Source organism: Setaria italica, chromosome II, assembly GCF_000263155.2.
Source record: "Setaria italica strain Yugu1 chromosome II, Setaria_italica_v2.0, whole genome shotgun sequence".
In the NCBI taxonomy this organism is placed as follows: domain Eukaryota; kingdom Viridiplantae; phylum Streptophyta; class Magnoliopsida; order Poales; family Poaceae; genus Setaria; species Setaria italica.
Window position 1 is genome coordinate 39,930,600 of NC_028451.1, and position 24,770 is coordinate 39,955,369.

Below are 24,770 nucleotides of genomic sequence, written 5' to 3' on the forward strand. Positions count from 1 at the left end.
GGTGGCGGGGCTGTGCCGGCCACCGGCGGGGCTGGTCCGGCCGGCAGCGGAGGTGGACGGCGGCCGCCGGTCTGCCTGGCGGCGGCGGCAGAAACGTCACGACGGAGGGAGGCGCAGGATGAGGAGACGGAGGGAGGCGCGGGATGAGAAAAATGAGATGCGCGGTGTGACTGGAGAATAGAATCGAACCGTTTTTTTTCCATAACCAGTGGCATTGGTGGGTAATTACCCACCAACTCCATGAGGAGGTTCAAAAGAGGGGGTTTTGGAGCAGCAAAAGAGGTGCTCCAAAACTCCACCCCCATTTGTACTACAGCTCCATGGAGTTGGCAGCTCCATGGAGTTTTGGAGTTGGGGTGTTTGGCTATTTTTTTTCCTGGAGTCGCTGGAGTTGTGGAGTGGAGCTGTGCCAAACGGGGCCTTAGGCACTAGGCAGTGGCTGGGCTAGACAGCCAGAACCGCTAGCGTGGAACTGGAACGGTGGAAGAGAAGGGCAGCGCTGACTCACCGGTGGTGGCAGTGCCGTGCGCGGCGGCGGCCGGAAGTAGCTTGAAGGCTCGCCGGTGAGCTAGGGAATGGCGGGCTTGGCGCCGACGGCTCCGCCGGACTGGCGAGAGAACTCGATCGGCCTGCGTTCCTGTCGCTGCAACACCCATGCCCTTCCCCAGCTAGTAGCTGCAGCTGGCTGCCACGACGACCCAGGGTGCTGGGATCGGTCAAGCAACAAGGCAAGGCATGGGAAGAGAGCGAGAGCGCTGCGATGTTCAAACGCCGAGGCGCTCACAGCACGTGCTTTCTCATCGGGGGGAGCTGGGCACAGGGTGGAGCCACTGTAAACTAGACACTAGGATTACTGCAGCCCTTTGTCGTTACTGTCTGTCTGATCGTGCATCATCCCCGTTATTACTAGTGACTAGCTTAATTAGCACGCCTGGACCATGCATGCATGCCCCAAGTGAGTCAGTCGATAGGATACAGATCCAAGATATATAATTTACTGTACATATATATATGCAAGTGGTGTTGTCAGATCATGTCAGACTTATCGTCTAACCACATGCACTGGGAAAACCGAAAGATATATATTGGAGACATTGAGGAACTGGTTCGATCCTGCAAGAAAAATGGATGCATGCATGATTACCTAGAAATCCTACGGTGATTGTGATGATCTGCAAAATGATTTCATAATTGCTGGATCAACTTTTTGCTTGCATCCTGATCCATGCATCAAGTCACTGCTCAGACTCTGGATCAGAGTTAACAGATAGCATATATACTATATACTTTTCTTTTCTTCTTCTTCGTTTTTTTTTGAAAGTTTTAGGACTGAGCATACTGGACTAGTGGACTTGGCTCGTTTCAACCAAGCTCTGGGCATACTAGCAATACGAGGAAAACGCTGTAAACTCAGATGCACAAGCCTAGCAATACGAGGAAAAACAAATGAGTCATTGCAAGAGCACATTGATGGACGATACATACAGTAGTTTGGAAAGGAGAATGCTTGATTATCAAAACACAGTGTCATGATGTTCGATTTACTGTACAGTAGCTGTGGTGGGTGGCATGGTTTGGTTACAGAATAAGCTATGCGACGTACAGCCGTCTGTCGCTGAAGACGTCTGTGCATGGGCTACTCGTGATTTCGGCCCAGGCCAATTTCGGCCCACTCAGCCCGATCTTTTTCCCCGCGGGCCGACTGATTCGGCTCGGCCGGCTCAATACGCGGCCAAATCAAGCGCAAAAGTACTAGCAGAAACGTGGTTCGAACAAGAAACTCGCTGGTTGGGAAGGTATTGATAAACCTCGACACCATTCAACGACTCGTGACTATTTTTGAATCACGGACGTATTTAATTAACTAAGTTTTCTTTTTTCCTTTTTTTCTCTCATTTCTTTTCGGTTTTCGTTTTTTTCTTTTATATTATTATTTGTTTCCATATCTTTTTTCGGTGGAACTATTCATTTAATTTTTTTCCTTTCCTTTTCTTCCTCTTTCATATTCTCATACTTTATTATTTTATTTTCCCCTCATTTTCCATTTCCATTTTATTTTTTTCTTTCGTTTATTGTTTTATTTTCTCTTCATCGTTCCTCGAGTGGCTATCTTATCTCAAGTCCGTGATAATTCTTTATTTTCTTCCTTTATTTTTTATTTTTTAATAATTTTTTTCCAAGTAGATACTTGTACCTTCCATGATGATTGAACTATTCATCAAAGACTATATGTTCTATTGTTTTCCTTAAATACATTTTTGTGTGTTCGTGCTGATCGAAATATTTATTGGCAGAACATAATATGATTAACGTATATATAATTATTGATTCGCATGTCGAGACATATGTTCCAGATGCAGACTCATTTGTTTGCGTTGTTTGATATTATTGTTCATTTTGTATAATACTTGTTCCGTGTGGTCCTGCAATTTGTTTGAGGTATAGACACATATTTTGTTCAATGAGTTCATATAATTTGTTCGATATATACTACTATTTTGCTCCATCAGTTTGTATAATTTATTTCGGATGTATATAATTTAGTACTTGATCGATTAGTTGGTGATACAAACTGATTTATTAATTTTACATACTAACTTATTCGTCGATAGTTTGTGCGTCCTCAAGAGATAATTTGTTCGCCTTTAAAGAATAATTTGTTCGCTTTTCGAGAGTATTGTCTGTCATATGTACATATTTGTTCTTCTCCGAGAGTAATTTGTTCATTTTGCAGAATAAGTTGTTCGATGATGTCAACTTATTTGTTCGTAACGTTCAACCTTTTGTTCGCAGTATATTATTATTTGTTCATCATGTTTAATCTTTTATTCCTAGTGTCGAAGCATGTGTTCGTAGTGGTAAAAAATTATCTTGTATTTAAAAAAGTAATTTTTAAAATATTATCCAAATATAGTCGAGTGTGATCTTGTTTTGAAGATCTTGTTATAACAAATGCAATGGTGGAATCGAAATTTAATTTGGATGCTCGGTTTAGGATTTATAACTTTTTTGTTTCGGATTTGCATGCACATGTGTGATGTCATCATTTTTTGTTGTTATGCATGCATGTGGTCTCTTCTTCACTCTCATCTAAAATGCAACTTAAGGGCGTGTTTGGATCCTTAGGCTAAGTTTAGCTCTTGTCACATCGAATGTTCGGACGTTAATTAGGAGAACTAAACATGAGCTAATTATAAAACTAATTGCAGAAGCCCTGGGCTAATTCACGAGATGAATCTATTAAGCCTAATTAATCTATCATTAGCAAATGGTTACTATAGCACCACATTATCAAATAATGGATTAATTAAGCTTAATAGATTCATCTCGCGAATTAGCCTTCACCTGTGCAATTAGTTTTGTAATTAGCCTATATTTAATACTTCTAATTAGTATCCAAACATCCGATGTGACAGAGGCTAAAGCCCCTAGGAAACAAACACCCTCTAAGTTCAAAACAACCCAAATAACTAAGCTGATATGCGACCCACATATATAGACCCACATATATACTTCTTCAGATGATAATTGCGGATCTGTAACCTTCTGCGATAGCTAACTGCACCATATGTACAGCCTTTCGGTTGTTCAATTTGCATTACCAAATATAATCTTAGCGTTAGCATGGTACAGGATGATACGAGTACTAGCTAGTAACTCATGAAAACGATGTAAGATCAGATGAACCCTGAGCAGAGCAGTATACTATCTGCATTCACGATGGCCAATACGATCGAGGAAACAAATGACTCATTGTAACAACACATTGATGGACGATACATACTGTTGTTTTGAAAGGAGGAAAACAAACATAGCGCACACAAAGACAGGTTATTGTGCCCTGGTGAGGTAGAATGGTAATGAACACTATTGAAAAACTGAGCATTCATCCAACACGTCAGTACCGGATACTTTTTCATCCGGTACTAACGCTGTGCGTTAGTACCGGTCGTCACGCACAGTGCCACCGGAGCTCCTGAAGTACCAGTTTGGTTGGTACTAAATGGCAGCACGTGGACCGCATGGCCGACATCTAGATTCCTCGTGAAGCCATTTAGTACCGGCTGGTGGCTTTAGCCGGTGCTACATGGTGAGAATGACATTTAGTATTAGCTTGTAACTTCAACCGGTACTAAATGGTTTCACTTACTACTAGTTGAAGCTACCAGCCGGTACTAATGTCAACCATTTGCTCTATATATAAATGAGTTGCTTCCTTAGCTTCCTCTCCGAGCAAGCTCAACCATTTGCTCGGACTTCGTTTTTCTTCACTCGACCAGCTTCTTCACTAGACCTGTTAGCAACTTCATTATCCCTCCTCTGGTCATAGTATTCTAGGTTTTTTTGAATGAGCTAATTGAGGAGAATGGAGAGTTTTTTATTAGAGTGAGAAGAATGGAGAGTTTTTTAGAATGAGTTTTATGTTACTAATAGAGTACTTGTTAATCTTTTGAAACGAGGAGAATGGAGAGTTTTTTAGAATGAGGTGAATGAGGAGTTTTTTAAATGAGCTTTATGTTACAAATGGAGTACTAGCGTGTTGTTCTTTTAGAATGAGGAGAATGGAGAGTTTTTAAAATGATTTTTATGTTACAAATGGAGTACTTGTTTGTTGATCTTTTAGAACGAGGAGAATGGAGAGTTTTTTAGAGTAAGGACTAAATATTATAAGCACATTTATTCTATCTTTCCCCTATCTAATATTGATCAAGTTCTTTATCTAATACGAAGCTCTATATCCATTTTTTACGTAATATGATGCAGATGGACCGGCAATGGATGTAACACCTCTGCTCCTCCAATACTAGAGAACAGAATAACTTCGAGTCTACAAACTCTGGCTGAACATCATAAAAGAATTTTGAAATAGTTTTTCAAACACCTTTTAAGCCAGATTTTTATAACAGAAGTATGGTGGATAGCCGGTTCAGGCAGAGATTTTTTCACTGACCTTGACTCATTGGCTTATGGTTAGTTTTGGATTGCTAAAATGGGCCATGCTTAGTAAACAGGTCCTTTGCGCTATTGGGCCACCATACTTCTATTATGAAAATATGGCACTTACTCCAAAAGATGTTTGGATACTTATTTCAAGATTTCTTTATGATATTCAGCCAGAGTAGGTGGACTCGACTTGTATATTTCATGTTGTACCATTATTTTAGGATTGGTTTATCTTTTGTCTCCCAAATTAACGGTCGTGATGTGGACGATCCTATGTTCCAAATAATATCTCATTTATATATGTGGTAGATTATGTTGATAGGTTCTTAGGAATCGACATTATCGATATAAATCGTAGTTTGTATGTTGCGATGATTAATGGATGATTAATGGTCACGATGTGGACGATCCTAGGTTCTAAGTATTTCATTTATGTAAGATTTAAGTATTTCATTTACTTTAATATGTATGATGAATTTCATATGTAATGTACTCTGGTTAATATTTGTGATGAATTTTTATCTCTACTATTTCATATATATACACATACATATATACATGTGACAACCTTGTCGTAATGATTGAAATATTTTATTAGAATTAAGGCAGTGTGCACGGGAAAGAAAACTGCTGGAGGCGAATAGTTTCAGCTCCCGTCAATTTGGCAACTTTAGTACCGATCGGAAGTATGCCCGATACTAAATGAAGGAATTTAGTACCGGGCAAAGGCTGGAACCTGTACTAAATGCCCCTAATTTCAGATCCCGCTATTTAGCAACTTTAGTACCGGTCGGGAGCCCTGGCCGGTACTAAATGGAGGAATTTAGTACCGGACAAATGCTAGCACCGGTTCTAAAGTTTCCCACCTATAAATATTTCATATTCTCCAAACACTTAGCAGCTTCCAAAAATTAGCAGTTCCTCCCTCTGCGCTACGCCGGCCCCAGTCCCGTCGCCCTCGCCTACTGCTGTTGCCCCGTCCCCGTCGCCATCACCATCGCCCATCGCCGCCATGCCGGTCCCATCCCCATCCCCATCTCCATCGCCATCACCCCCACCCCGTCCTATCCCCATCCCCATCTCCATCACCGTCGCCCCGTCCCCGGCTCCATCGCCCGTCGCCCCTTTTGTTGTTGCCGTCGACCCATCCTCGTCCCCATCCCCGACCACCGCCACCCCATCCCCAGCCGCCGTCCCCGTCACTTCACCTCTCCCTCCCCCACCTCCCTCACACACCACCGCGCCTCCCCCGCGCGCTCTCCCGAATAGGTTTTATTTTTTTGATAATTTTAATTTTGATGCATTAAAATGATTTTACTACCCGTATTGGATTAAAATGGCTATGATTTTGTTTGAATTAGATACCAATTTGCATTGGATGCTAAGTAATTATTTTTTTGATACAATTATGGCATAAGGCTATATCTCTTAGAGGACATGTAGATATTCATGGGTAGCATTGTGATAGAATTGTGGATGGCTATGAAATGATGGTCTAGATTTATTTCAATATATATGATGTGCGTATATGATAATGTATTATTGGTGGCGAAGTTGACTAGTTAAGAAAAATTGTAGCGAATTATCTTATCACAATTTTATTTGGATAGTTTGGGCTAACTATGGTAAGTGAAAATTCTTCTCGTTGTGGTGGTGGCGGGTATGGAGGTGGCCGTCGTGGTGGTGGTGGGTATGGAGGTGGCCGTCGTGGTGGTGGCGGGTATGGAGGTGGCCGCCGTGGCAGTGGCGGCCGTGGACACTACATTTTCGAGGAGCCACCATTGGCTCGTCCTCCAGGAATTCACTTCCCTAATCGTGTCACTAACTTGCCAAAATGCGATCCAAGCAGAGAAACAATTCCCTAAATAGTAATATTCTTTCCTTATTGTAATTGAGTTTTTTACTACACATGAACTAAATTTACTTACATATAATGTACCTTATAGACAATATTAAATGGCGGAAAGTTTTCGTGGAAACTCTAGGTGGTACTTCTCCTTTAGTGCAATCTGAGATAGTTGGTCCATAAAATTTTAAAAGAGTAAATATATATTTTCAATTACCTGTTCGAGAAACACAGGCCAACTAGATGAGAGTACAAGGACAGCCCATTCCGATGGTTTCAATTGCCACATGGGGTCAATTAGCACCAAGCAGGGTAACTTTTGAAAGGACCGCTGTGGAGGCATGCCTACAACAGTTTAAGGATGATGGGTACTTTGTGCCAGACTTCTCATATTTTCGAATAAAGGCGCTCAAGGAGGGAGAAAGCAATGTGACTAGGACTACTGAGAGGTTTTATCAGCTGAATCAACATGACATGGTATGGAACATATTTAATCATCCTTTTATCTTTAATTATGTTACATCTTTTAAATTTCATCACGTTATTCTCTTCTTTTAGGATGTCTTTGGTCAAACCTTGACAGCAATGAGCTTTCATGCGATTCTTGCTCAAGTCTTGGATGTGCTGAATTATAGTTACACCGATGGAAACCCGATACACACTGGATATTTCAAGCTCCATGCTCATCTCACTTTCTACAGGTCATTTCAGTTGACACCGTCTCCATTCTTTGAGATTTATGGTAGTGCATGTGACCATCCTTGTGAAGTACTAGAGAGTGTACTAATTCATGCTCTAGCTTATATTGATGAAGTTCTAGGCTTTACGATGGGATACTTAAGCTATGTGGCATGGATTTGAACTTGTTCTCTCTAAAACCTTAAGTATTGATGTACGAACTATTGAGTGTTAATGATTTGAATGGGTTGATATATTAACCTAATATTATTAGCAAAAGCTCTGTTGAATACGAATATGAATTAAAACAAAAGGGTAAACAAAAAAAAGAAAAGGAATAAACTTAGTACCGGTTAGTACTGAACTGCCGTCCTCAACAGCGTGACATGGCTCGCAGTTTAGTACGGATTAGTGTTACCAACTGGTACTAAATGGCGCATTTAGTACCGGTTGGGCTGACCGGTGGCATTTAGTACCGACCTAGCGATACCGGTCGGGCGTCCGATACTAAAGGGGTTACCGACCAGTGCTAGAAGTGGTGTGTATATAATAAGATAGATAGGCAAATGTTTAATTTTCCCACTTGCTTTTTTTCTTCGTCTTGTCATGACTCAAACGACCGGTGCTAGAAGTGGATCCTCTAGTAGTATTGGTACATCATTCTTGGTGTGTGTATAATAAGATAGATAGGCAAATGTTTAATTTTCCACTTGCTTTTTTTCTTCATCTTGTCATGACTCAAACGAATCTTGTCCGAACTACTACTTTGCATGCACCACCTTCCGAATTGCTGCTGGGAGGCCGAAGATTATTACGAAGGACCAGAAGTTTAGAAACACAATGCCAAAGACGTTATAGAACGTGAGCCCAAGAGTCCATGCGACGTGCATCCGAGTTCCCAATCTCGCACGGGCCGCATCCGCAACACGAAGCATCTGCCAGGCTTCCGAATTCCCATAGAGTGAACACGTAAAGATAATCACACAGACCGCGGTGGCAGTCGCGCGAGCAATCGGAGCCAGCACCAGGTACAGCCCCAGCGCGAAGGCGACCACCAAGCTTCTTCCGCTGCTGCGCAGCAAGAGGGCGGAAAGCTGGAAGTACCAGTAGCGTAGAGAAATGTCCATCGCAGGCACCCCAACGAAGATGAGGCTGAAGGTAGCCATACACGAGCAGATGAACGCCAGCGTATCGGAGAGGATGAACGCATCGAAGGCGTAGCTCCCAGCAAGCAATGGCGCGCCGGCCTTGTCCGAGCCGGTTTGGTAGTAACCTCCGGGCAAGGTGAAAGCTGATGCAAATGTCACGGCAGCAACAAGCACCGACACAAGGCCCAGCATGTGCGCGGCATTCGTTAGATGCGCCGAGAGCCTGTCGTTGTCTATTTTCGGGTTGTGATTTAGGGATAAGAGGTCGGGGCGACTTCCACCGCATGGAGCTCCCACGAATTGTAGTGATAATTGTATGAGACCCCTTGGATTCTGCATGCAAGAATGGGCAAATTAATATTATTGTTAGATATATGATCGAGCTAGTATCTGAATTTGTGTAACAGATAGTAAAAATAAGAGAGAGTAGCTTGTTACTTGCCATATCATAATAGAACGACGACGGGATTCTAACCCATGAGAGATCATAAGGCGTCAACGCATCCTTGTTTGGTATATTCAGATGCACACGCCGATTCCGGATTAGGCAGTTAAAAACCGGCAGATTCCCGACATGGACAGCTCGGTGCAGCGCAGTGTCCCCGTTGTTATCCTGCATGTTCAGAATAACGGGTGGAAGCTCCTTGTGCATCCGGCGGCAGGCATATTCAACGACTCTGTACGCTTCCGCCTCAACGGCGACATGGAGGAAAGTCCTTCCCCTGGCGTCTCGCAGGGTGGCGCAGTCCGGACACCTCTCCAGAATGACCCTGACTGCATCGAGGCTGTCAGCCAAGGCAGCGACATGTATAGGGTACAATCCTTCAGCGTCCGGTTGATACGCCGCTGCACATGTGTTGGCATCTAGCAGTAGCGCGACCGCTGGTTTTGGCCGCGGCCAAACGTTTGGGAACCACTTTGAAAGAATCCCCACGCATGGCCAACCCTCCAGCGACGCAGCCAAGTGAAGAGGAGTGCTCCCCGTCTGCTTGTCCCTCTTCTGTGCCAGATGCGAGACAAGAGGCACGCTGCCTTGTTGCACGTCCACCGTCAGGTCCTTGAGCCACTCCAGAAGCGTAGGCAGCGCTGCCGTACATGCGGTTGCAGTATTTAATTGGGATAATCTCACTCTTAATTACCAGTACGGAGAGGTCTTCCTCTCAAAATCATTTTGACCAAACTCAAACCACCTTAGGTTTAGGTTTGACCAAATTTGTATAAAAATATATCAAGATTTATGACCCAATTAGTGCCATCAAATCAGTTGTGGAATATATTTTCATGGTATACTTATTTGGTTCTGTATATGTGAATAGTTTTTTCCTATAAACTTGGTCAAACTAGAGATAGTTTTTCATATGAAAAAAAACCTAAACTAGCTCAACTATATTTTGGCACCCAAGATAGCTAAGAAAGAATAGCTAAGCTAGTAATATTATCATTTTTAATTACTTACCTTGACCACGAGAAACAGCCGCATGCAACACATTTTGTCCGTCCGGTCCAGAGTAGGAAAGCTGGCCGTTATTTTCGTCGAATAGATGGCGTGCAATATTCACTTCACCTAATGAAAACGCCAGGTAAAATGGGGAAGCGCCCTCCTCGCCCTCAAGTGGAACGGTGGTCGCCAAACTTGGATCCACCAGCAGCAGCTCGTCTATGCAGGCCTTGCTGGCAGCGCGGACCGCTTGGTGCAGGGCGGTCTCCCCGCAGTTGTTCCGCATCCTCAGGAACTCCTTCACAGCTGTCATGTCGCCGCCGGCCACCTCGGCCTCCGCGGTCTTGAGAGCAACGAGGCAGGAGACCATGCCGGCGCTCCCGGCGGCGGCGGCGCGGTGCAGGGGCGTGTCGCCCTTGTTGTTGCGTGCGGCCAGGAGGCCGTTGTTGCCGCGGTAGATCGTCTTGGCGCAGTCGAGGAACCGGCGGCCGCCGTCGCCGCTGCCGCGGGCGGCGACGACATGGAGTAGGGAGTCCCCCTCGTTGCCGGTCACCGCATCGAGCTGGAGGAGCTGATGATGCAACGACCCCGAGGCTGCTGCGCCAGAGGAGGGAGCAAGCGGAGGCTCGACTTGCACGACGACTCGCCCCTCGTCCAGCCTCAGCAGTTCCTTGAGCAGATTGTTGTCGCCGCAGCAAGCGGCCATGAACAGCTGCGGATCCAGTGTGCCCACCGGCAGGGCATTTGCTGCTGCTCTTGAGGGAGCAACTGGTGGCGGCGGGGCTTCCTCGACGGGGGCTACGCTGGCCATTGATCACTGGCTATAGCTTACTGCGTTCAGTACGATCGATCCGTGGTTCAGTGCATGGGCATATACATGGTCGTCCGCTCGTCCCGTCAATGGATGCGCTTGGAATCAGTTCTTTACATTTTTACGAAGGAAAAGTTCTTTGCATTTCATTAGTATACACTGTGAAACATTATTCCCACGAGCATCGCCCAAACATAACCTAAACCACGGCTCTTTTCCGGGATCGTACAAGGAGACGCCTTTTCATTTAAAAACAACTAGGTGAATTTCCTGAGTATTGCTGCAGGAATTTAGGGACAATTTTAGATAAGCTAGGCTGAGGTGTTGGCTAACATTACTAGTGGGACGGCTTTGAAGCCATGTTCACGTTGGATGCATTTGAAATCTCAAAGTAAACAGGGAAAGGCATATGCTTCTCGTTTTAAAAAGAAAGGCATATATATGCTGCTCTTTCACTGGAGACGTCCAATGGCAGAAGAATTTATAATTGACCCTGAGATCTGTATTGATATTATTGCAATCCAGAGCCTGCTCTGCTAAGAATTCAGAAAGATACAGCTATACCTTGACATGATAAAAAAAAGATGATTAAATATACTTTCTTATGTAGACGGTAAGACTATTAGACGTTGTCTGCACGAAGAAAGTACAACGCCTAATAGTCTTAGAAAGTGTAATTTAATCATCCTTTTCGATCCATTTTTTAATAACATGTCCAAATTAAGTAAAATTAGTAGGTCGAACTCCACCTAGCCTAACAGATGGAGCAGAAGAGACGGTGCTGCACCACCTTGGAAGAGGTTCACATGTATACTAATGAAATGCAAAGAACTGTTCCTTCGTAAAAATGTAAAGAACTGATTCCAAGCGCATCCATTGACGGGACGAGCGGACGACCATGTATATGCCCATGCACTGAACGTACTGAACCACGGATCGATCGTACTGAACGCAGTAAGCTATAGCCAGTGAAACATTATTCCCACGAGCATCGCCCAAACATAACCTAAACCACGGCTCTTTTCCGGGATCGTACGAGGAGACGCCTTTTCATTTAAAAACAACTAGGTGAATTTCCTGAGTGTTGCTAGCTGCAGGAATTTAGGGAGAATTGTAGATAAGCTAGGTTGAGGTGCTGGTTAACACTACTAGTGGGACGGCTTTGAAGCCATGTTCATGTTGGATGCATTTGAAATCTCAAAGTAAACAGGGAAAGACATATGCTTCTCGTTTTAAAAAGAAAGGCATATATATGCTACGTCCAATGGCTGAAGAATTTATAATTGACCCTGAGATTTGTATTGATATTATTGCAAATCCAGAGCTCTGCTAAGAATTCAGAAAGATACAGCTGACATGATAAAAAAAACAGACCAAAAAGGATGATTAAATACACTTTCTTATGTAGACAGTAAGACTATTAGGCGTTGTCTGCATGAAGAAAGTGCAACGCCTAATAGTCTTACTGTCTGCATGAAGAAAGTGTAATTTAATCATCCTTTTCGGTCCATTTTTTGATAACATATCCAAAGGTCGACCTCCACCTGGCCTAACAGATGGAACAGAAGAGACGGTGCTGCACCACCTTGGAAGAGGTCCACATAGCCATGTAATAGGTTGTGGACTTTAGCCCATTTCCTCACAAATCATGTGCTTCGTATTATCTACAATATTCAAATTAAGTTATTCATGTTTTTCATTCACTTGTAAAAATTAGTCTTTTTGATGACAGTCAATTGTACTTTGCATGGGTTGATATAATTAAAGGGAGCTACGGTGTAGCAATTCGCTCTTGATTAGAGCTAGATTGATATCGAGTCTCCACCAATCGAATTATCCTACCTATTGAATATAGATCGAGCCTAATCCTCTTATCAGGGGGCCGCTCATGGTTGCCGCTTGCCTGCACCCATGCGTCACCGCTCGCCCGAGATTGCAAAAATGGATAACAACATGCATAGGACTGCAGGACCATTTTGATGGTGGCAGAGTCGTCTCCCGTAGGGCTGCAAGTTATAAATATTTTGGGTAATTGGGTCTAACCTAAAAAGTTGTTGAAATGAATTAGAATGGTATTCCTCATAAATGATTTGGGAAGAGAAAATAAACTAAGTGTTATGTCATTTCTCCCGTAGGGAAGTGAATTAGAATGCTTAATGAGGAGGAAGCAGGTGATCACGCGCGAGTATAGTTATGATGCGAACCGCTTAAATCCTTCGTTCGATGGTTCATTTCTTTTAACCGGCTGGACCAACAGAATGTTTTAAAATATAGTCCCATATTTTATAGCAAACACAAATCGTAAACTTCCCTTCCAATCCGCTGGTAAAGGGTTGGAATCCCCCCGTCTGCGTCAAAAAAATCCGTCCTCAAGTTCAGGGGCTACTGTCAGGCCAAACGGGCGGCGACCGGCGAGGTGGTCACTCCTGGACCTGGCGCATCTGGTGCTACTCCAACGGCGACCGCACGCCGGCGAATCCACGAATCAACGTCCACGCCGAATAATACCTAGTTCGGCGCGCGCAGTGGCGAAGCCATCCGCACGATATTGCCGATGAGCAAGCCCGAGGACTTACAAACAATTGCTGGGTCTTCCTGGATTTGAATATTTGATGGCGAGGGAAGAGCTGAACGAGTCAGAGTACCTAAAGACGATTGCTTTTTACATCCGGTGCGACATCACCGTCCTGAACATGATCTAGTGATGCAACTTCTCTGTCACTGCAACGATCGATGATGCCCAAAGAAAAGATGTTTCTTTGTTGCCTTCCCGTCGCTGCGAGTATGCAACGGGTCCTGTGATTTCTTGCCATCCCACGCCAAACAAATAAACTAAAGCAACATTTGGTTGCTCCATTCCTCGCAAAAAATGAAACAATTTGTCCAGGTTAATCATTGTATCCATTCAACTAATATCTAAAAACGGACGGAAATGTATATACAAATGAAGTGATATATACCGAAATTGCTGAGCGGTTTAAGTTTTTAAGTATATCTGCCTAGTGGCTCTATTAGAATAGAATCTAGCTAGATATACCATATAGACATGAGGAGCGCAGCATCTTTAGTAGGCATTGCTAAAATAAGCATCACAAGTTTTAAATTCCGGGCATGATGATCCAAACCTGACTTTAGACTAATACAATTTTTCCTGAGCTGAGACCATGTTATGCTCGAAAACCACCAGACCAGAGAAGAGTTCAGGCCATACGTCAAGCGGGGAAAAAAGTGTTTCATGTTCACAACCGTATCAAATCAGATCTCAAGTAGATTCAACTCTGAAACGAACTGATGAAGGCATAGCATCACTATCAGTCCATCACATATACAAGAAGGAACCTTCAACATTAAGTGGGGCAAAGGTAAAATGCCATGTCTACATCACAGCATAAAACCCCTCAAGTAAATTCATCAGAGGCTTATGAATCACCAGTTTATTTGAGTTCAACAGGCACTCATATAACATGATTGAGAGAAAAAAAGTGTCAAAAGACATTACATGAAGCATTCCAGAATATGCCCATAACACTTCATCCAGCGTTATCGCTGAGCACAAGTTTTGACAAAAAGAAGGCAAAAGCAAAGGTACCCTCATTCCATGCTAGTTGGAGAAGGTCCTTCAGTACTCCTTCTTGCCAAAGTTTTTGCACCACAGTTGCGATGGGATTGGTCGGACTGGGTGATGCGGGCGTTGCTGCATAGAAGTATTACATTTGTTAGCACTGATATTTCCACAATCTATTTTAAAACAAAACGATTGGCACATTAAATCAATATGCATGCCTCTTAGTGACAGGACCAACTCTGCAACCCCAACCATATTACACAAACAGCAGTTCCTGATTGTATTACATAGGTATATCATTTCAATCATGCAGATATTCATTTTTGGCATGCATTTGTGTTACTGCTTTACATAAAAGTAATAATTGGAACATTTTATATTGTTCTAAGAACTGAAAATAATACACCTTTTTAAATTGAAAAATAAAACATTTTAATGAGCATAGAAAAATATCTTATAACAGGTACCCTGTAAATTTGTTTCATACTTGACAGCTGTCAACAAGAATTTGCCCAAATGCAGCACATTTTTCAGAGAAGCGACTCAGCTCAGTTTATCATACCACATAACACATGCTCTCACAGGTACAGAATATGTCAATCAAGACATGGGCGAAGCATTCAACATGTATAACAATAACAATGCTCCATAATTTATTTCAGTATATCATTTGCTTTAGAACAGAAAATGCACATTCCTGCATTGGTTATTTCCATTCTCTGTGAAAGATACCATAAGACGTAATGAACGTATCATACATCGCTACAAATCTTTCTAAAAATAAGTAAATTATGTACTCTGCTTGTACTAGATTACCTACATGTGGAAGGACAGCTGCCCCCATGCCTATCATAAGCACCCAAAAATCCTTTTGGGCGTACTAGAAAGTACAAATGCTCCATTTAACTTCCTGGTGGATGCTTTTTCTCAAAACATATACATCAATTGATTGACTTGTAATGATGTTTACATGATAAGGTCAATACTCTATTAATTCTTTTCAGTGTTCTAAAAGCACAGGCGCTGGGTGTGCAGCAGAAAGGCACCCAATAGAGATAAGTGAAAGAGGTTCAGCCATGAGCTTAGACAAATTACAAGAAACACTCGCAGTGCAGGATGGTTAGCCCCACATTCTACAAATTGCTTACATTCTGCCTGTCTATTATGTTTTCCCTGACAAGTGAATGTGGCATTAAAATAGCAGCCCAACTGCTTAGGCACACAAGTGGCAGCTGGTAACCTCAAATTGTAGCATCTCACTCCCCTCATTAGCCTATATACTCCTTACACCTTAGCTAACTAGAGAGCATACAGCCATTGGAGACCATTAGCATCAAGGTACCGATTGATCCATTAGCATCTGTGTGCACAAGTAGTGCATGCCTGGCTAACATGCGAGTGTCAGCAAGTTGTCCCAATGGAAACAAGCACATTCATCAAAATTTCACATCAAACCGTTTCAGTACAGCCAGAAAATAGCCAGTTTTTCTTTAAAAAACCAGCATTCTAGCCAGCCCACTCCAACGTTCAATGAAGTGACATCATATTCTGAAACTGCATTCCACGGCAATATACTAAATGGATTCAAGGGCACTTCCACCGGCATACAAGCATTAGCACTCACAAATTCCGATTTTACAGCTAATGAAGAGCAAAAGTACCTATTAACGAACTGGCTATCACATCCACATTCTAGGTTATGTGCTATACAGAATGGGTAAGCAGTTCCTAGTTCCAACAAGGAGACGTCTCACGAAATCCACAAATATTCGTCCGCCACAGATCTAATATCTAGGATAGACTAAGGGTTAGCTCAAATCCTTAAGATCATGTACACCACGGAAGGGGAGAAGCCGCGGAGTTAGAGCCTGGGCGGCGGGGGTTGCGCACGCATACCTCGAGCTCCGCGGATTTCATGGCGATGGGGATGCAGACGAGGAAGACGCCGAACATGGCGATGGCGGTGTTGCGGCGCCAGTGGACGGGGCGGCAGTAGGGCCCGCCCGTCATGCTCCAGACCTTCTGGCGGAAGTCGCCGCCCCCGTGCCCGCCGCCATGGTCGCCGCCCATCGTCGCCGCCGGCGCTGCTCCTGCTCGGATACAATCAGATCGGGGGGTTGAGGTGCGGGTGTGAGCCTGACCGTGCAGAGCAGTGACTCGTGCGGACGGCTCGATGGGGAAGGGTGCTGTGGACGGCGTTTTGCACAAGGGACCCTGGTTTTTTAGCTAATTACAGTATAATACTTGCCATTTGAGAATTTTTGAACGAAACAACTACTGCGCAGATTGTCTGATTATGTTCTGGTTTGAAATGCATGAACTACAAAATAAGGACATTATGCCCTTGTTTGAAAATCTGATTATGCCCTTGTTAAAAATGCACGAACTAAAATGACATCAAGTTATCTTTGATATTTGGCAAGTTCCGTGGTTTGAAATATGAAATAAGCTCATCAACTGCACCTACCACATTTGACATTTCTGACATCAAGCTTCTACAACTTTCAGAATTGTTAGGATATGAATCTCTATTAAACATGAATAACATAGGTCTGAACACACAAGAAGAATAAAGTGGCAATATGCGCTTACGAAATGCTTCCACGGCAAAAGGACAAGATTTATCATACAATTAATAAAGATCAGTGCACGATGTCATCCCAGAAAATTGCAGTTTCGCAAGTCCAACCAACCCATAATTGTCAGGATAACATACACGTTTGCGTTGAGGCTGAGACAAGTCACACAATTGATTAACAGCAACAAAGTTGTTCCTTGGTTAGGGCAACTTCTTCGGGGTAACAAAATTATAAATTTGTATATATAATACACGAGAATTGACTCAAGAAAGCAAGGCACAATGAGACTAGCCACTGTGGTTTCTACTCCTGTGAGACCTAACAAGCACTTTGCCTCTTCCAGAATTACACGTGTAAATACAGTAATATAATGGCAGGGAAAAACATAAGAAAGGTACACCAAAACAACTTAAGCTTCCAATCAGTTATCATCTGTACTAGAACCTAGGAGGACTTGTTGGGATTCTTGCAGCCCCCTGCATAATATTTGTACGCCGTTTCCGGTAATATACAAATGGGCCGCTTACTAGCAACATCCCGGCCATTATTACCTGCAAGAACATGACTTTGTGATTCATGCTAAGAAACAAATGGAATTTTTTATTGGTTCCTTATAGACAAATGAAGAATGAAAAGAAAACAAGCCATCAATAAGATCTGAAATTTTAGCGTCAAAGGAGCAAGCGTGTGCTAGAAAGGTACTACAACACATGCGTTGCATTTTTAGGGTACACAACTACACAGGCTGTTGTGTACCGGGATCCTTCAATTTCGCAAGCATTTGGAATCCATATCAAACTGCATGGTCGGAACATAAAGCTCTAGATATCTACTATCGCAAACTGAGAAGAAAAGGCCGGTGTGCGCATTCTTATTTAAGGGTGGGATTCAGAGCCCAGTTTTGCAAATATAATGATATATGCAGAACTGTTTCTCAATTTCGTAAGATTTTTTTTTCACAGTTTTTTTCTCACTATCCGTTCTTTGTTCTATGTGGTATTAGCATTAGCAGAAAAGTTACACTAGACTATATAAAGAATCCATGACAGACAGTCCTACAATCTCTGTACTAATAAAAGAGAAGTTTTGCGATTAATACCTCAAAACCGAGAACAGATAACTTCTCTTCACCCTCCAATGGCACACAACTCCTGTAAGTAATATAATACTTAGGGCCACCGGATGTGGATTTTGTGCCGCCTGATGTGGATTTTGTGCCGCCTGATGTGGATGCATCATCCAATATCTTCCTCTGCTTGCCCTTGTTTCCTTCTTTTGTAACATTTTGCGCTTGTACGCATTTCAAGGGCAGGCGATAGCCAGTTTCGCTGCAGCTGTACTTTTCATCATTCTAAAAAGAATGATGTGTTATTGTCAGGCCAATACAATGGGGAAAAAAGCAAGCAAGGAGGTTGGCACAAATGGTTGTAAACTGCGATTCTGAAGTCCGAACCCAGGCTTGATATCTGCTAAATGCTTAAATGTCAACTTAATTAAGTCAATACAAAAAAGCAGCAGCAGCAGGAATCATCTAAATGCTTAAATGCCAAATTATCTGTTGTTTTTTCTAGTGGAGAAAGCAATCCTGTCTGCCTGCCACATTGCACATATGTTTATCATAATTCCTAGTATGCTCATATGGATATATGCATGAGCCTTCGCATTGGTAATGCTTACTAACCCTAGAAAATTCATCTCCATTCTGAGCAAATCATGGTCCATCATAAAAAAATACTGATGTAAGAGTAGGCTGCCATTTTTCGAAACTCAGTATGAAAAATCAGCCAAACTACAAGCCCAAAGGAATCTAGGTTTGTATACGTTATGGGACCATTATTAAGGTCATATATTTTCAGTACAAAGCAATGTTGAAACTTGAAACAAAGAGCCACTGTTTGTACAATAAAATTACTAAGTTGGAGGGAGTATATGGGTGGCAATGAAAATTGATGGTTATAAATTCTAACCAATAAAGATAAAGTGAAATTTATGTGTCATAACCTTGGCTCAAGCTGTAATACCTTTTTCTGTAAAACAAATAACTTTCACAAGAAAATTATTTTGGCAATAAAACAAACGAAATCATTTAAATGAGGGAGTAGAAGCATTCATCTAGTCCTATTGAAGTTGAAAAAGTTTGTTATCTATGTCAAGAAAGGGGCAGCATAAAAGCTTCTAGCTATATAGGTTCAGCCTTCAATTCCAAATTCCAATGGAGGAGAACTTTGCACTTCAATGCACAACTTATATGGCATCAAGATGCACACTGCAGTGTTATCTTCAATAAAAAGATGGGGCACAAAGAAACCTTTCGAGCAACTTAAAACGTACCCTACTTGGTACAAATGATCTCCATTCCACTCAATCCACAATATCCCCCTTCTTTTTCGAACAAACACTAAGTACAATATCACACATTTTGACAAACATGTTGTAGCATAAACCAGAAAAATCAGGATATACAGGCACCATACACTGTGATTGCCAAATCAAAGAAATACACCCATCCACCCTAAAGCAAAGTTGTACATTAACAAGTCAAATAAATCCGTGAACCACACAACCTAATTGCCATTGTGTAAATTATCAAGTGACTAATGAGAATAACTAAACATCACTAGCTAATTAAAGCCCTACTCCTCCATGCTACCTTTTTTTTTGGTTCATCTTCATGGATGCTACCTCAATACCAACCATATTTAAACAACGAATCTGAATAGGGCGAGATACTGCAATTAAATTGTGTCCGAACTCCAAACTACGACTTGATCTTAACCACCGCCTGGAAACAAATTTACTAGGTGAACCACATCGAAGTACCCACTCAAATACACATTTGCAGCAAATATGCTCATCTTTTTCAGTTAGCATTAAGCAAGATCTGAACTTTTTTAATGACAAACTTCTACAACTCTAATCCAGGAACGCGAATCACATAAGCTACATAAAAAACAGAGCAAGAAGAAATCAAGCAATTCCCAAGTCCTACTGGAATGAGGAAACCTAACACGATCTTCTTGCGTCACCTAACAAGATCGATCTTTTTTCCCCACGCGAAATCCCAATAGAATGCGATCCTTTTGTCACATAAGAAGAGAGAATCGCCCAACCTTCTCAGAGTACTGGCATGGGATGCAGGGCCCCGAGGGCGTGCACTGGTAGGAGGCGTTCCCTTGCGCCTCCACGAAGCCGAGCAGCGACCTCCGCGCTCCATTGGCCGTCGATGCGGCCGCCGCCGCTGCAGCAGCAGCGATCGCCGGGGGAATCCAGCATAGGGCAGCCACGGTGACGAGGAGCAGCAGCAGAAGTCGCCACCGCCAGGAGGTCGCCGCCGTCGCCTTGTTCGCCATGGCTTCCGCGGCTGCCAGCTGCTCTCGGCCTCTCGCCGACCTCCCTTGGTGCGGTGGCAAAGGGGAGGTTGGCCGAGCCCGTTAACCTGCTAGTTTTAAACGGGCACTTGGACATAACGGGTTCCAACCCGTAAACCCGATTTCGTACTAGTTGTCGTGTCCTCCGCTTCGTCCCTCGCAGGCCAAACAAACGCGCCGCCGCCGCCGGCAATGTTCCGCCGCCTCCTCCCCCGCCGCCGCCGCTTCTCCACATCGTCCGCCTCCAACGCCACCCCAACCCTCTACTCTAGCGGAACCACCCCATTCTCCCTCCTCTCGTGGGGCCGTGGCGCGTCCGGCCAGCTCGGCGGCGGGAAGGAGGAGCGCCGCCTCTACCCGTCCCCCGTTGCCCACCTCCTTCTCCCCGACTCAGACCCGCGACTTGCGCCCACCCCCGGACGCCTCCCCTCTGCTGGGGAGACGTCTGGCGTGGAGGTGGGGATCTCCTGCGGGCTCTTCCACTCCGCGCTCCTCGTCGAAGGAGGCGCATGGGTATGGGGCAAGGGCGACGGCGGCCGCCTCGGCCTCGGTGACGAGTCATCCGCCTTCGTCCCCCGCCACAACCCCAACCTCCGGGAGCTCCGCCTCCTGGCGCTCGGCGGCATCCACTCCGCGGCGCTGACCGCCTCCGGTGACGTCTTCACCTGGTGAGGAAACTGCCACATTGCTGATTTGGAAACTGCTCTTGAAAAGTTTAGCATTTATATGTTATGTAATTAGATGTTAAATTAGTAGCCTCTTATTACTCCATGAACAAATCGTGCGAAGAATGCATTGCATTTTGATGGATGTGGCTGCTGCATCACTCAGTTTACTGTAGTCTGCAGGGGTTATGGTGGATTTGGAGCTCTGGGGCACTACGTGTACCATAGGGAGCTGTTGCCAAGGCAAGTGAAAGGGCCTTGGGATGGGAACATAACGCACATTGCTACAAGTGGAGCGCATACTGCAGCAATCACCGACTCAGGTCAGTCTGATTCACTCTCAATGCTAAACTATAGTTTTGGATCTGATACCATCCTTTGCAATCAGATGGTAGTAATATCAGTAGTCATGCCATTCTGGCCTTTTGGTGCGATTGAAACTCCTTATCTCCGATCATTGCACTTTGCTAACAGGTGAACTTTACACTTGGGGTCGTGATGAAGGCGATGGAAGGTTGGGGCTTGGGAGTGGAGGTGGCCCAGGTGAAGCTGGCTCCCTCAGTGTTCCTTCCAAGGTGAATGCATTGCCTGTTCCAGTTGCTGCTGTAGCTTGTGGTGGCTTCTTCACAATGGCGCTGACTTCAGATGGACAATTATGGAGTTGGGGAGGTTAGGCTGTGACTAAACATAATCCAATAATTCATACTGTCATACACATTACTGATAGTCGTTTTTTTCTGGATGGTTTAGCGGTAGCCGGTAAATAGCCAGTGTTTGTTAGCATAACCAGACCCTTCATTCCATTATCAGACAATCTAGATGACTTGGGTCTTTGGTACCGTCTCTGAAGAGCAGTGAAGCTGTTTTTAGTTGGCCACCCTAGTAAATTGACCCATTAAATTAGCAAAGGTAATATCAGCATTGACAAGACATTTCTGAATCGATGTGCATCCATTCTTTCTCCAATTGTCATGATGCTAGAATCTGCACCTTTTTCTTCTATTCTTTTAAGTTAGATGGGAAATGAATGCATCCCTTCGTTTTGGATTTCTACTGTAGGAGAATTGATTATATCTGAGTTCTGGTTGCACCTCTCATTAATTACTTCTATCAGCTTCAATTTTCCTTATGCATGTTGTCAATTTACTGATATGCTGAATAATCACATCTTGTGTATCATTTCCAGCAAATTCGAACTTCGAACTGGGAAGAGGAAGCAATTCAAGTGATTGGAAACCACAGCTTGTCCCTAGTCTGAAAAATATCCGTGTAATCCAAGTAGCATGTGGTGGATATCATTCTTTAGCTTTGACTGGTGAGTTATTAGAACCTGCAAAGTCTGTCATGAACTCTTCTTAGAACTTACAGGCACCAATATAAATCCACAGTATTTATAAAGAGATATTTGTTTCATTTGTATTAACTATTAATCTCCAACCTGCAGTTGTAGCAAGCACCTTACGGTACACCTGCTGTTGCACCATAGTATTATCTGAAAGATGTCTCACCACTGTTAAACTGTTACAGATGAAGGTGAAGTTCTCTCTTGGGGGCATGGTGGGCATGGACAACTTGGACATCCAACCCTTCAAAACCATAGGGTCCCACTATCCATCAAAGCTTTATCTGAGGAGCGAATTGTCTATATAGCCTGCGGAGGATCGACCTCTGCTGCTATATCAGGTGAAATCTAGACAACTTTCCTCTTAGTTGTACACTACCCCATTGCTCTACCAATTACGCTTGACATGTTCTTGGTCTCACTTACCTTTATTTAGTTGACTAAAACGTAAAAGTATTCTGCAAAAGAGAACCTTGGTCTAGAAAAAGCTAATGTATGTCTCACTGATGATCGGCAGGAAATGAAAAAGGATATACCACCATATGGTTACATTTAAACTGAATTATATTCTGTATTTTGAATATGATCCTAGAGATAAAAAAAACATTATGATGTTGAAGAAACTATGCCTGTATATAGGTAACACACCCTATTCATACATATGCGACTGTTATTTTAACAGATAAAATGTCGCTCAAGACTGTTTGTGTTATCTTTTAATTTGTTAAGTCAAATACTCACCCTGTAATTCATATACGACAGATTAAATCTCTTCCATGACGATCTATGCTATCTTTTAATCTTTTAAGTTAAAGAAGTCCTAGTGCATTTACATTAACTAGAGTACGGATTGCTCAGTTCTATTCTGATTCCCTGACATATTGCAGTGTAAAGGTCACTTCTTTGTGGCATGGGGTTGATCTAGTTTCTGGATCTTGGGTTGCTTTGCTTTATTGTAGTTCTACATCAATACTTCCTATTAGCTAAATGCAGGTGATCACATTTCGTCACTCTAAGCAACTCACCTGAGCTTACTTCTGTTTCTCTGGGCAGAGAAAGGTGACTTGTACATGTGGGGAAATGCAAGAGACTGCCAGTTAGGCGTCCCTGGTCTACCAGAAGTTCAGCCACTCCCTGTCAAGGTGAATTTCCTCAGAGATGGTGATGAAGATTTGGGTCCTCCTCATGTCATATCTGTTGCAATAGGAGCCTCCCATGCCATGTGCTTGGTCTCCACACAACAAATTGAGAAATAGCGCGGGGTTTCTGCTTTGTGAAGGGGCTCATGTTTCAACATTCTTACATCCAAGTTCATTCCAGAGAGGATCATGCTCACTTCTAATTCAATCCTGCTGTCCCTGTTGGTGGGAACTGGAAAGTCCTGCTGAGTTTAATTTGACAACAGCAAGAAACAATAAAAGCCTGCCTCGTGCTGACAAAATCAGGAAAGGCCCTCTGGCTGGCTTAAGTCTGGTTAAGCACAGATGTAGTTGATTCAAATCCTTAAATTCTAGCGCTGAAAGTTCTTCTGTGGGAAGACGTTCTCGGTTTTCTGTAGCACTGACACGAAGGATGATACTGTGAGAATCATGAATGTACAACATGTGCCCTTGTGAGTTGTGACCAGAGGTTTGTAGAGTCTGTTTGTAGTTTAGATGGCCATAATTTTGTAGCCTGCTGATTTTATTTGTGACTCGGGCAGGTAGCCTGCTTCCAGTTGCTGTTCAATAAAACCCACCAATGTTTTATGCAAAGCTGTTGTCATTCATTTTAATACAGAGTTGTGGCCTGGTTCCTATATACATCCTGATTGAAGGTCGCAGTTGGTGAAGCTTTGATTGACATAGACTGCTTGTAGTGCAGCTTTGGGCATACACAACATATTGCGACAATATATACAAGTAACTTCACATATACAGGGGATCGTTTAATTTGCCTCCATCCAGATCATGAACGAAGCAGCTGTTTACACTCGTTCGGGCGCAATCAGATTTTAAAAAGTATCCCCTCCGTTTCAAATTGTAGATCATTTTAACTTTATAGATGTTTGTATGCATTTAGATATATAGATGTTTGTATGCATCTAGATATATACTATATTTAGGTTTCATAGCAAAATTTATGCAGCCAAAAAAATCGAACGAACCTACAATTTGAAAAAAGAAATCAAAATAAATTTACAATTCTGAACGGAGTAGTACCGAACGAAAGAAGAACCGCAATCAGCTTTTAAGAAGGAATCGGAGGGTAATGACAGCTTGACAGGCAGCAGCAACTGATACAAAACGACTGCTGCAGGCTACATCTTTTGCGTGCGTTTACTGCATCTAAATCACGCGCGCACGGGGGAAAAAAACTCACTGCAAATATGCAAGTACTTGAATGA

At 43.2% G+C, this 24,770-nt stretch overlaps 5 protein-coding genes across 5 annotated transcripts; 1 reads left to right on the forward strand and 4 right to left on the reverse strand.

Annotated features, from left to right (window-relative positions):
• Nucleotides 1–8,094: 8,094 nt before the first annotated feature.
• Nucleotides 8,095–8,943, reverse strand: LOC111256212 (protein ACCELERATED CELL DEATH 6-like). Its single transcript, XM_022823799.1, has one exon. It carries the CDS (start codon nucleotides 8,806–8,808, stop codon nucleotides 8,230–8,232), a length of 579 nt encoding a protein of 192 aa, XP_022679534.1. The 5' UTR covers nucleotides 8,809–8,943; the 3' UTR covers nucleotides 8,095–8,229.
• Nucleotides 8,944–8,982: 39 nt separating this feature from the next.
• LOC111256404 (protein ACCELERATED CELL DEATH 6-like) lies at nucleotides 8,983–10,865 on the reverse strand. Its single transcript, XM_022824338.1, has 3 exons — nucleotides 10,073–10,865; nucleotides 9,059–9,702; nucleotides 8,983–9,006 (listed from the first exon to the last, which is right to left on the reverse strand). The coding sequence occupies exons 1-3, from the start codon at nucleotides 10,863–10,865 to the stop codon at nucleotides 8,983–8,985; spliced, it is 1,461 nt and encodes a 486-aa protein (XP_022680073.1).
• Nucleotides 10,866–14,144: 3,279 nt separating this feature from the next.
• LOC101772363 lies at nucleotides 14,145–16,633 on the reverse strand. The gene is made up of 2 exons (XM_004957579.3): nucleotides 16,327–16,633; nucleotides 14,145–14,559 (listed from the first exon to the last, which is right to left on the reverse strand). Exons 1-2 carry the CDS (start codon nucleotides 16,498–16,500, stop codon nucleotides 14,485–14,487), a joined length of 249 nt encoding a protein of 82 aa, XP_004957636.1. The 5' UTR covers nucleotides 16,501–16,633; the 3' UTR covers nucleotides 14,145–14,484.
• Nucleotides 16,634–17,155: 522 nt separating this feature from the next.
• On the reverse strand, nucleotides 17,156–20,432 carry LOC101772773. The gene is made up of 3 exons (XM_004957580.2): nucleotides 20,120–20,432; nucleotides 18,109–18,360; nucleotides 17,156–17,560 (listed from the first exon to the last, which is right to left on the reverse strand). The coding sequence occupies exons 1-3, from the start codon at nucleotides 20,357–20,359 to the stop codon at nucleotides 17,447–17,449; spliced, it is 606 nt and encodes a 201-aa protein (XP_004957637.1). The 5' UTR covers nucleotides 20,360–20,432; the 3' UTR covers nucleotides 17,156–17,446.
• A 91-nt stretch (nucleotides 20,433–20,523) lies between these two features.
• Nucleotides 20,524–24,162, forward strand: LOC101773182 (E3 ubiquitin-protein ligase HERC2). The gene is made up of 6 exons (XM_004957581.3): nucleotides 20,524–21,045; nucleotides 21,226–21,365; nucleotides 21,517–21,711; nucleotides 22,229–22,357; nucleotides 22,570–22,725; nucleotides 23,438–24,162. Exons 1-6 carry the CDS (start codon nucleotides 20,570–20,572, stop codon nucleotides 23,638–23,640), a joined length of 1,299 nt encoding a protein of 432 aa, XP_004957638.1. The 5' UTR covers nucleotides 20,524–20,569; the 3' UTR covers nucleotides 23,641–24,162.
• The last annotated feature ends 608 nt before the right edge of the window (nucleotides 24,163–24,770 follow it).

Bases quoted from the DNA above. Each gene is read 5' to 3' on its own strand.
- LOC111256404 (XM_022824338.1), bottom strand. From the start codon at position 10,865: ATGGCCAGCGTAGCCCCCGTCGAGGAAGCCCCGCCGCCACCAGTTGCT. The intron at 9,703-10,072 runs GTAAGTAATTAA...CATGTACGGCAG, and splicing joins GGCTGTTTCTCGTGGTCAAG to CGCTGCCTACGCTTCTGGAG. The intron at 9,007-9,058 runs GCAAGTAACAAG...ACACAAATTCAG, and splicing joins CGTCGTTCTATTATGATATG to ATACTAGCTCGATCATATAT.
- LOC111256212 (XM_022823799.1), bottom strand. From the start codon at position 8,808: ATGCTGGGCCTTGTGTCGGTGCTTGTTGCTGCCGTGACATTTGCATCA.
- LOC101772363 (XM_004957579.3), bottom strand. From the start codon at position 16,500: ATGGGCGGCGACCATGGCGGCGGGCACGGGGGCGGCGACTTCCGCCAG. The intron at 14,560-16,326 runs GTATGCGTGCGC...ACTTCTATGCAG, and splicing joins TGAAATCCGCGGAGCTCGAG to CAACGCCCGCATCACCCAGT.
- LOC101773182 (XM_004957581.3), top strand. From the start codon at position 20,570: ATGTTCCGCCGCCTCCTCCCCCGCCGCCGCCGCTTCTCCACATCGTCC. The intron at 22,358-22,569 runs GTGAGTTATTAG...AAACTGTTACAG, and splicing joins TCATTCTTTAGCTTTGACTG to ATGAAGGTGAAGTTCTCTCT. The intron at 22,726-23,437 runs GTGAAATCTAGA...TTCTCTGGGCAG, and splicing joins GACCTCTGCTGCTATATCAG to AGAAAGGTGACTTGTACATG.
- LOC101772773 (XM_004957580.2), bottom strand. From the start codon at position 20,359: ATGGCGAACAAGGCGACGGCGGCGACCTCCTGGCGGTGGCGACTTCTG. The intron at 18,361-20,119 runs GTTGGGCGATTC...CATTCTTTTTAG, and splicing joins CATGCCAGTACTCTGAGAAG to AATGATGAAAAGTACAGCTG. The intron at 17,561-18,108 runs GTATTAATCGCA...ATGTTCTTGCAG, and splicing joins TATCTGTTCTCGGTTTTGAG to GTAATAATGGCCGGGATGTT.